Source organism: Pteronotus mesoamericanus, unplaced genomic scaffold, assembly GCF_021234165.1.
Source record: "Pteronotus mesoamericanus isolate MK-2021 breed Mesoamerican mustached bat unplaced genomic scaffold, CSHL_Meso_final contig_186, whole genome shotgun sequence".
Classification (NCBI taxonomy): domain Eukaryota; kingdom Metazoa; phylum Chordata; class Mammalia; order Chiroptera; family Mormoopidae; genus Pteronotus; species Pteronotus mesoamericanus.
Genome location: NW_026555081.1, coordinates 211,414 through 223,160, shown reverse-complemented (window position 1 = coordinate 223,160; position 11,747 = coordinate 211,414). Strand labels below are relative to the sequence as shown.

Here is an 11,747-nt window from a genome sequence, read left to right as displayed (position 1 = left end):
GAGTGTTCCATTTTTTTTCCCTTCCTTTCCTCCTCTTCTGAGGTTTGAAGGAAGGATCTGAGGGGAAGGCAGTCTCTATACTGTTGTAATAATCTTTTCTTTATTAATTTTTTCAAATTGTTGCCAGTTTAATTACCTTATATTATTGCTTTATAATTTAACTTCCATTTTTAAAAAGATTTTATTTATTTACTTTTAGAGAGAGGGGAAGGGGTGGAGAAAGGGAGGGAAAGAAACATCACTGTGTGAGATATACAGTGATCAGTTGCCTCTCACATGTTCCCAACTGGGAACCTGGCCGCAACTCAGGCATGTGCTCTGACTGGGAATTGAACCAGCAACCTTTTGGTTCGCAAGCTGGTGCTTAATCCACTTTGCCACACCAGCCAGGGCTCACTTCCATTTTTTTGTTTTTTAACAGCTCGAAGCCCTCTTCAATGGCATTTGAGATCTTCCATATCATTTCTTTAGCCCTGGACCTATGGTTCTGCATATACTATGTCTTCTGTACTAGTTTGTAAACTCGCAGAATACAATGACCCTTGATAATGATAATAACAATCATAAATCCTAAAGGTATTCTACATGCTAGGAAATGACCAGTTTTTTTAAACATATATTATCTTTAAGAAGACCATGTCTAATTCATTGCTATACCTGCTTTATTTGCCCCATTTGGCTCTTACCTCAGAAAGGTTTGTTGAAAGAGTAAAAGAATACAAAGTTGGGCAGGAGAGAATAAGAGAGAGAGATAGAGAGAGAGATATGTATGTGTAAATGTGGAATCTGGGTTGAGTTTGGAATGAACAGGGTAAAGTGGGTCATCTGGGTTGAATGTGAGTTGCCAGACCCCATTTGAAAGAAATTATTTTGATTATATTTAATAATAGTTACTGACTTCTTTTTCCTACTTGTCTGGTTGTATTTAAGGTCAGGTGGAACCACTAGGAAGTGAGGGTTTCCCGGTGTCTTTCAGGTAATTAGACTTAAATTAAGCCTGGGGAACGAGAGGGCATGGGACAAGGCTGACCAAGGGAAAGCACTAGAGGGAGCAATAATCAAAATAATCTTGGGAAACTAGCTTTTTGAGAATGATTTAGGAATGATTTAGGAAGTAGGGACAAGGAGAAGGAGCTTGAGGTGGGAGAAGAACATTCTCTAGGTATGCTGCTTGCCTTCTTGACTCAGGATGTTTCATTGGGAGAGTGGGCTCTTGCAGTTCCTATAGAGGCAGAGCAAAGCTTGCTAGCTGACAACGTTTGATAAATTCCTGGCAGGCTCTGAAGTGCTTGTTTGACTTCCGGTGGTGCCTTCGGTGCCCTATGGTGAAAATAAAGGGGAAAGACTGATGTTAAAATTTTTTAAATTTAATTTTTATGAGAACTTTTAAAATTATAATAGTAAGATTTGCCCAGTGGAAAAAATTAAAATAAAATATATCCAGTAAAAAAATATAAAAGTACAGGCCCCTCAAACTCCACTCCCCATTCCCCAGAACAAACTACTGGTAATAGTTTACTATATAGTCGTCCATATCTTTTTGTATGTAAATTATTAAGTTTACTTTAAAAAATAAAAATGATACTATACATATTGTTTTGCTCTGCACCTTTAACAAATCTTTTATTATTGAAAAATATTATATACATCTATAGAGGGCCATCAAAACTCATATGTGCAGTTCAATAAATAGTCATAGAGCAGATGTTCATGAACCTGCTCCCCAGGCCTAAGAATAGAATATTGTCAGCAACTCCCTCCTTTTCTGATCACTATCCTCCCTCTCTCCCTGACTTTTATAGGAAATATTTACTTTTTCCTTTATTGTTTTACCACTTGCTTATCTATTCCTAAGTAATTCAGTTTAATTTTACCTATTTTTTTTATCCTTACCCAAGGACATTTTTTTTCATTGCTTTTTAGAGAGGAAGGGAGAGAGAAAGGGAGGGAGAGAAACAGCGATGTGAGAGAGAAACATCAATTGGCTGCCTCCTGAATGTGCCTAAACTAGGGATCTTAACGTCCCTGGACCTGGACCGGGAATCAAACCCGAACCCAGGTATGTGTCCTGGCTGGGAAACACCTTGGTGTATCAAGATGATGCTCTAACCAACTGAGCTACCTGGCCAGGGGCCCAATTTATCTCATTCTTGATAATATGATAATATCAATCAGCTTAACATTTACCAATTTACTTTTTAAAAAAAATTTTATTTATTTTTAGAGAGATGGGAAAGGGTAGGGGAGAAAGAGAGGGAGAGGAACATTGATGTGTGAGAGAAACATCAATCTATTGCCTCTCATGCAGCCTGCAACCCAGGCATGTGACCTGACCCTGAATCAAACTGGCAGCCTTTTGCTTTGTGAGATGATGCCCAACCCACTGAGCCACAGCAGTCAAGGCTTACAAGAGTAATTTTATATGACATTTAAAAACTGCTAGACTAGGCCCTAGCCAGGTAGCTCAGTCACTTAGAGCATTGTCTCATGTGCCAAGGTTGCAGTTCCATCCTTGGTCAGGGCACATATAAGAATCAACCAATGAATACATAAATGAAAGGAACAACAAATTGATGTTTCTTTCTCTCTTCCTCTTCTCTCCCCCTTCCTCTCTCTCTTAAAACCAATCAATCAATCAATTAAAAAAACCTGCTGGTCTAAGGAGGAATCAAATTCTGTTTGTAAGGGGGACAAATGGTAATGGAAAAAAATACAATAAATTCCATCTGCCCCTCAAAAAAAAAGTTCTGTTTGACATTGATGTGTCATTTTCAGAGGTCAATGACCAGGTCCCCAACAGCCGCATCTCCCTCCACAGTGGAGCTCCGAAGTCTACAAGTTTGGTTAAACCATTCTAGTTTTAGGAGAATTATATCCTGCTTTTCTTCCTCTTCCTCTTTCCCCACATGGGTAGAGAGGACTCAGATGTTTATCCTGGTCTTCATTTCATCTCTATTGTCTCTTCTCAACCCCTACTTCATCCCTAGTTGATCCCACTGAGTGACTCTGGTTTAAGGAAGGTCATTCTTTTGAAACTTACTGGTTTTCTTCACATTGCCCTTGAAATGATCACAGGGACACTGCTTCTTTGGCAGCCTGGGCGCTGCCATGAGTCTTCTTTTAGGAGCTCTCAGTAACCAATCTGAAATAACAGGGTTGCTGCTTAGGTGGGAGGGTTAATGTGTTTGAGAGTTGGAAGTAGGGTGGGGTTTTGCTTGCTCTCTTCTTTGCTTTTTCATACTGCAATGGGATGGGGAAATGATATCTGTATATTTCTGAGCAGTTTTTCCTGACCTGTGTTGGCAAGAATTTGGTGGCAGGCGTGGAGAGGGCAGCAATATATCATTAGGGAGACCAGAAAATGAGAAGCAAGACCTAGATGCCATCCTTCCAGTAGTTGCTTTATGTGGGGCAAGCCATTTTGCCTGTCTGATTTTAGTTTTATTTGTGAACAAAGTAAGGTTGAGAGTGAGATCCAGCAAGCTTTTGGAAGGCAGCCGTGGATTCTTAGAGAAAAAGTGAGAGGGAAGAGGCAGCAGAGATTTAGCTAGCTCTTCCCTGGAGGGGTCCAGCCCTTGCAGGAGACTCAGGAAGAAAACTAGTGTTGGTGGTGCATGTGGTGGACTGGTGGAGAGGGGATTGGGTGAGTCAGCTCAGATAACTTCTCCTCCACTGATCTCAGGGACTCAAGGGAGAGAGCTGGGGTATCGATGGCGCTGTTGTTGGTACTGAGTTACTGACCTTTGCATTCACATTCTTGGCCGCCTTCCTGGAGCCACCTCCCAGAAGCCTGGCGTTGGTCCCTCTGGCCTCTGGCTACCCCTGTTGGGAGGAAACAGTTCACTTCCAGGCACTGGAAGGGGAAGGGGCGAACAGAAATGGTCTCCAGCATTGTGATATCTAGGTTAGCACAGTTCCATTTCTCTTCCTTTTTTCCTCAGGGATCTAGGAGTATTTTAACGCAAGTACTCGAGAGGAGTATTTTAAATGGATAAGGAATTAAGGTTGAAAATCCAGCCTAGAGAAAAGCTTACCTGGAGGTTGGTGGAGAAAGATGGCTTCTGGATGGAAGAGAGGACAGAAGGTGGGGTTTAATAAAGACCTTACCCCCCAACGCACACATAATTAAAATCCTCATAACTTAAGGAATGAGAACAAGGAGCATAATCTTCATAAACCCGTCACAGTCTTCACTGACCTCCAAGTCTGCTGTATTTTAATCCCTAATCCCGGTTCAACTGTAAAAGGATGGTATTTACCTTTGCTCCTCTGGAACAGAAGCCATTCCTGTTTTGGCCTGTATTTAGGTATGCCTTATCACCTGATGCTGTCTTATTTCCATTTTGTGACACCTAAAATATTTTTGTGACAATCAAGGATGTTGGTTTATATATAGACTTGAGGTTCTGGACCTAGAAGTAGTTTCTGATTTTCCTGTCAGAATTAATTGTGCCTTCACATGAATCCCCATCATATTTGAATGCAGCCCCACTATTACACAATTATAATTTGTTGTTTGAAATCTGTTATGGACTGAATTGTGTCCCTTCCAAAATTCACGTTGAAATCCTAACCCTCAGTACCTTAGAATGGCTGTATTTGGAGTTAGGGCCATTAAAGGGGTGACTGAATTAAAATGAGGCTGCCATGGTTGGCCCTAACCCAATCTGATTGGAGTCATTATATGAAGAAGAGATTCGAATACACAAAGAAACACTAGGGGTGTATGAAACAGAGGAATGACCAAGAAGGGGTTCATCTGCAAGCCTAGAAGAGAGGCCTCAAAAGAAACCAAACTTGTCAACACATTGATCTTGGACTTCTAACTTCTAGAACTGTGAGAAAGTAAATTTCTGTTGTTTAAGTCACCAAGTCTGTAATATTTTGTTATGGCAGCCCTAGCAAACCAAAAATCTTTTTCCCTTCTAGACTCTGAGCCAGTAGTCATTCAGCTGTGTGGTTCTTGACACACGTTAGGCACTTGGTAAATATTTGTTCAATAAGTGGACAGATGAGTTGTATAGAGGGGGCCCCTTAGAGATCTTGTGGTTCAGTGCAGGTCTCCTGTTTCCCAGACTTGTGCCCTTTCTCCCACACAGATGGAGGGCGTTGCTTCATTTCCTCAAGTTCTAGTTTCTAAATGTTTTCATGTGCTGTTTTGAGAGCTGTTAAAGTAACTTAAACAGGCATAGCCCCTGGCATCTAAACTTTTCTAATATTTTATTCTCACCTGACTTCTCCTTGTTCCAGGGAAAAGCCCCAGAATATTAGAGCCAGAGGAACTGGAAAGTAACAGTGAAGAAATCTTCATTCTTACCAACTGTTGGTATTTTGGCATGTTTCTGCATATACTTTTCTTTATATAGTGATAACCACAGTATGTGAACAAATTTCTCTTTGTTTACTTTATAAGCAGGTTGCAATGTCATCTTCATTTTTGATGATGGCACAACACTCCCAACAAGTATATGCTCCAACTTATTTAACTGTTCTCCCAGAGCTGACTATTTAGATTGCTTTATTTTTGGACAGTGATAAATTTCTGTGTGCTTGTAACTGTTTTCCAAATTTTGTATTATTGTCTGGGGCAAAATTTCCTAAAATGGAACTTCTGGGTCAAAAGTTAAGGACAGTTCTATGTTTCTTGATGTTATTATTAAATTGCTTTTAAAATGGTTGTACTAATTAACTAAATCACCATCTCTTATTTTTCAGATGAGGAAACTGAGGCCCAGAGAGAGCAAATGAAAAAGCCAAGTCCATAAAGGTAATAGGGACACACCTAGAGCTAAAACTCAGGTCCAAGAGTTGTACTTCCTGCAGCTCTACATGACCCTAATGTTACGGCGTGACTGAAGATGCCGCTGTGATTTTTGCTATTGCTTGTACCACCTCTACTATTGTTTACTTCATACTTTTCCTTTACATTTAATTTCCTTAAAACAGCCTTATCATGTATAATATTATTTGTGAGATTATGGGTTTGATTACATGCTTAGATTTTTTCCTAACATGCATAAAAACAAACATATAACTATTAAAGTAAACACTACTTTCTGTTCCACCTAAACTCAGTTTTGGGAAATACTGACACAGTGGAGTAAGCATGGACTTTATATCCAGACAGACCTGGGATTAACTGCTTGCTCTGCCACTTAACTATGTAGTCTTAGATAAGTCACTTAGCTTCTTTGATTGTTGGTTCTCTTATCTGTAAAACGAATATAGGAGTATCCACCTTGTAGAGTTGTTAGCAATAAATGAGATATTGTGGGTGCCCAGTGTCCAAGCAGGTGTTCAATACATGATGGTTTTTATTGTAGTTGTAATGGCTGACTTCTAGTTATTTCCCAAAGAGAATGTCTATGCTGGAATTTTAGGCTTGTTGGATTTTGCTAACTTGTATGTGTAAAGAAGTTACTTCCACTTGTTAGGACTCATGGTAGTTCTATCATTACTTCAATTTCCCAATTCCACCACATATTGACTGCAATTTTGGACAAGTTGCTCAACTTTTCTGTGCCTCACTTACCTAATATGTAGAATGGGACTAGTAGTGCGTACGTGTGTGCATCATGCATATATTTCTGATCTCTGTCCACTAGAGGGCCTAGGACAACTAGCACATAGAAGCAATGGGCAATAAGTACCTAAGACCATTCTCCCATAAAAGAAACAAAGGCTCCAACCTGGGGCAGGAAAAGTACAAAATAAGCCTCAACATCTTGTGGTGTCAGAATTGCTAAAAAATGTTAAAAAGGCACAGAAACTAACTTATAGGAGCTCTCAATGGCCAATTTTGGGACAATATGAACAACATAATAAAAAATGATAGTAATGGGTTATAATCCATTCATATTCAGGAGTCTTTACTTATATTAATAAATATTGAATAAGTAAATGGGTGAGAAGGAACAATTATTTCTTAAAGTAGAATTTCAGTTAATAAACATAGAAGGAATGATGGAAATAGAAAATCACCATTTGACTAATGCCACAGAAATATTTGTAGGCAGGAATTATTAATGGATTTTATTTTTTAAATTTATTTTTAGAGAGAGGGAAAGGGAGGGAGAAAGAGAGGCAGAGAATCATCAATGTGTGGTTGCCTCTCACATGCCCCTTACTGGGGGCCTGGCCTGCAGCCCAGGAAAGTGCCCTGACTGGGAATTGAACTTGCAACCCTTTGGTTTTCAGGCCAGCACTCCATCCACTGAGCTATACCAGCCAGTGTGGAATTATCAATGGATTTTAAAAATTAATGGGCAAAAGTATGATGAAAAGAAACAGGCTATTTGCATAGTCTCACAGTATCCTTTCACAAGATACTTATGAAACCGCATCACATTGCACTGGGAAAATAGCAAATTTGTAGTAGATAAACCTGGCAGACACCACCTTAACCGAGTATTCAAAGTTAACATCAGCAGTAATGAGGGATATTAATATCACGGGCCTTCTGATGTGAGGTACTGAGAAGGCATACATTGCTTTTGTGGTGTTCTTGCCAAAAATGCAAAATCTGAACTTAATTATGAGTAAACATCAGACAAATCCAAATTGAGGGAAGTTCTACAAAGTATCTGATTAGTACTCTTCAGAATATCTGACTAGTAGCCTTCAAAAGTGTCAAGGTCATGAAAGACAAGGAAAACTGAAAAAATACTCTAGGTTGGAGGAGACCAAGGAGACACGATAACTTTAGGATCCTGGAGTGGATTCTGGACCAGGAAAAGGACATTAATGGGATGATTAGAAAAATTTGAATATTTGTACATTAGTTAATAGTATTGTGTCATCATAGTAGGGTTATGTCAGATGTTATTTGTGGAAAAAACAGAATGAGGGATATACTGGAACTCTATTATTTTTAAAAACTTAAAAAAAAATCCTCACCTGAGGATATGTTTTAATTTTTGAGAGAGAGAGAGAGAGAGAGAGAGAGAGAGAAACATCAGTTGTTTGCCTCCCATATGCACCCTGACAGGGGATTAAACCTGTAACCTAGGTATTTGCCCTGACTAGGAATCAAACCTGCAACCCTTTGATGTACGGGATGACGCTCCAGCCAACTGAGCCACCTGGCCAGGGCGGAACTCTGATTATTTTTACATTTTTGAAAGTGTGAAAAGTGAAAAGTTAAAGATTAAAAAAGTACATTTGATTTTTGTGAGGACGCAGTGAGGTAATATGTGTGAAGTGCTCAGAACAGTGCCTGCCACATAGGAGTGCTTAACACATGTCAGCTACTATTATAAGTAGCTTTATAATTAATAAGTAGTATTATAAGTAATGAGCAGACTATTATTATAGGTAATTTGTTTCCTAACATTTTCTATATTCTCACTTCTCTTTTCCTTTTCTCTCCTGTGAAGAGCATATTGTGCATATATGTGGTTTTTTAAAGAGGTAAAGAGGTTTTACTCTGAGAATTTTTTGGGGTGATGGTGGGGCGTCATTTCCTCTAGCCAGACTTAACCTGGTGTTGCAATACTACGCTTAGCTGGGAAACAAGCCTTGAGCCTGGCCCCCTGCCATCTGATGTGGTTTGTAATGGCATTACCCGGCAGCACAGTGAGCTTTCCTGATTCATTGCCCTTGTGCCTTAGAAGCTACTTTAGAAATTTTACTCCGTCCATTTATTCACCTCTTACTAGATACACACTATAAATAAGTTAATCTTCACAAAAATTGTATTTACTAACTGGCATTTTATTCATTTAAATATGATAAAACTGAAGTTCAAGAAAGGGAAGCAACTGTCCAGGGTTGCAAAGTAAGTGGGAAAGCCAGGATTTGGATCTAGATTCCCCTGGCTTCAAGGCTGAAGGTCTAGGTAAGTCTAAATGTGGAGCAGGTTTGAGAACTGTTCCTATGGAGAAGTTGTTGGTTCCCGGCTGGGGAGTGGTTTCCCCCTTCAGGGGCCATTTGGCAATGTCTGGAGACATTTTTGGCTATCTTAAGGGGTGGGGAGGCTACTACTGGCATCTAGTGGGTAGAGGCTACAGGGATGCTGCTAAACAGCTTAAAATGCACAGAATAACCTCCTACAACAGAGAATTGTCAGTCCCAAATGTTAACAGAGCTGCTATCAGACCTCAATGTAGAGTCGTCAAGGGCACTTGAGGGTTTATTTTTTCACTTAGCAAATATTTACTGAGTACTGTGCTGGATAGTGTGAGGGATATGGAAACAATAAGCCAGATTGTGCCATCGAAGAGGTTACAGGCCTAGAAGCGTGGGAGGTAAAGGCAGGAGAGGCAGACCAACACCTTCAGTGTACGGCAGAATATGATAAGTGCAAAAGAGACAGTCAGTTTAGGTCTAAGCATGTTCCCAGGAGGTGGAGCTCACTTCTAGACAAGGGAGGAATCATGGGAGTCTGTGGAGAGGAGGTGGTTTTGGAGCTGGGTGTATGAGCAAAGCTGAGCTGCTGGAAAAGCACAAGACCTTTTCCCACTTAGTTTAGGTGGAGCCTGGAGCATTGGTTAGTGAGTGGAGGGAAGTGGACTGGAAAGGCAGGTTGTGGCTAGAGCTTTGACTCTAGATTAAGGACTCTAGCCTGGTGTCTGTTCTAGTGATGGAAAACCTTTCTCTTCCAGAATGGTGGGCTTGGCCATGGGGCCCAACAGTCTCCAGAAACATGCATGGCTTCTAAAGCTCTCTGTACAAGGAAGAGGTTTGAAATGGGGGCAGGGTAGAGTGCACTCCTGGTTTTAGGACTGAGTTCATTCTGACTATGTAACAAAGCTGTTTTACCTCAAAGTAGTCCTTGGGAAGATGGTTTTCTCAAGCAGAAACATTCATGGCGATGAACTCTCTTCTGCATGTTTGTTCTGCTAAGGGCTAGGCCACTGGAGCTGACTCAAAAACCCTAACCAAGGGTCTGCTTCCCAAAAGGTTAGCTGTTAAAACAGGAGTTGGTGTGGCTAATGCTTCAAATATGGATACTATCTGGTGGTATGATTTTTCTAGTTTATTGCTTTGCCATTAAATAGAATTAAAATTGTTGGTGGAATGTCTGTACACTATAAAGAATATAAGCAGCCCTGACTGGGTGGCTCAGGTGGCTTAGGTGGTTGGAGCATTGTTGCGTACACCAAAGGTTGCGAGTTCAGTCCCTGGCGGAGATGCGTATGGGAGGCAACCAGTCGATGTTTTTCTCTCACATTGATGTTTTTCTCTCTCTCCTGTGCCCTTCCTTTCTTTCTATCTAAAATCAATGAACATATCCTCGGGTGAGGGTTAAAAAAAAGAATATAAACAAGGACTTCCTTATTTTCTGCAAATATACAATTGCTCGCAACACTCTTATACCACTACCACCAAGATTGACCTTGGGGAAAATCATTACTCTTCTGGAAAAGGGGTTTGGGGAGAAGTAAGGGAGCAATTGAGCCCATTTTTTTCACTGTTTCCTTTCCAGCTACTGTTTCATAAAGTTTCCCCCTAAATTTTCATATATGCTATCTCATTTGACTCTCACAACAGACTTTATATGGAAGTACAGTTTCTCCCTTTTGTCAAAGAGGAAATGGGCATTGAGATAGGTTAGCTTACCCCAAATACCTGTAGCTAAAAGGAGCTACATTTTAATGTATTTTTTGAGGGGGGGCCACATTTTCTTTCCTGTTTTGCTACATTCTCCCCCCATCCCCAACTTCCTTTTCCCTTTTGTAGAAAACCAATCTGCCCTGGCAGGTATGGCTCACCAGCCTTGAGCACCAGCCTGCACGCCAAAAGCTATAGCTGGTTTGATTCCCAGTCAGGGCGCATGCCTGGGTTTTGGGCCAGGCCCCAGGTTAGAGATGCGAAAGAGGCAACCAATCAATGTATCTCTCACCCATTGATGTTTCTCTCCCTCTCTTTCTCCCTCCCTTTCCCTCTCTCTAAAAGTAAATAAATAAAATCTTTAAAAAAACCCAGAAATTAATCTTATTTACCTGGATTTGTGTTGCTAGAGACCACAGACGTCGGCATTAGTAGCAACAACAGAAGGAGAGAAGAGATTAGAACTTTCATTGTGAATGTTGATGCTGCTGTAAGTCGCTTGCAGAGGTTGTGGAAGGTCCCCAGGTGGAGGCTCTGGGCTTCTTGGGATGTCTCAGGCCACTGTATATGGGTTGGTGGTTTGCACTTTAATTCCAGGTCAGTGTTCCCCTTAGAGGGTGAGCAGCTAAGTGACGCTGGTCTCGTTAGGTAAGAGGTTGCACCATGTGCTTTACGGGAATCTGGAGGTAAAACTGGCCAAGCAATAGACGTGAAGCATTCTTAAGAACATAAGAAGTAACTGATAACTTGCCAGCAATATTCATGCCCTCCCCTTCTCCTTCCCACCTCCTTCCCCCACAGTGTATTATGATTTCTTCCTCAAACCTTTTAATTCCTTTGAATTTCCTTATACCTTTCAGTGACTCTTGTAGTATAATATCTGGCAGGAAAGTGAGTACAGTAGAACCTCAATTCTTGAACTTAATTTGTTCCACAAGGCTATTTGAGAACTGATTTGTTTGAAAACCGAATCATTTTTTTCCAATTAGAAATAATGTAAATTGAATTAATCCATTCCAGACTCCCCAAATGGGGGTCTTTCTTATACACAGCACTTGCCTAATGTACTGTTTATAGATAAACCCTTTAAAAATGGAAAGGACATGAAAAGTAAATGAAAATTTAACAAAAAGGAAATATACAGTAAAAAATGAAAGTTTACATACATACTAGAACTTACCTTTAACATTGAGAAT

At 40.3% G+C, this 11,747-nt stretch overlaps 1 protein-coding gene across 1 annotated transcript; it reads right to left on the bottom strand.

Moving 5' to 3' along the window:
* Positions 1–128: 128 nt before the first annotated feature.
* On the bottom strand, positions 129–11,227 carry CXCL17 (C-X-C motif chemokine ligand 17). Its single transcript, XM_054567644.1, has 4 exons — positions 10,944–11,227; positions 3,742–3,822; positions 3,041–3,142; positions 129–1,320 (listed from the first exon to the last, which is right to left on the bottom strand). The coding sequence occupies exons 1-4, from the start codon at positions 11,020–11,022 to the stop codon at positions 1,223–1,225; spliced, it is 360 nt and encodes a 119-aa protein (XP_054423619.1). The 5' UTR covers positions 11,023–11,227; the 3' UTR covers positions 129–1,222.
* Positions 11,228–11,747: the final 520 nt, after the last annotated feature.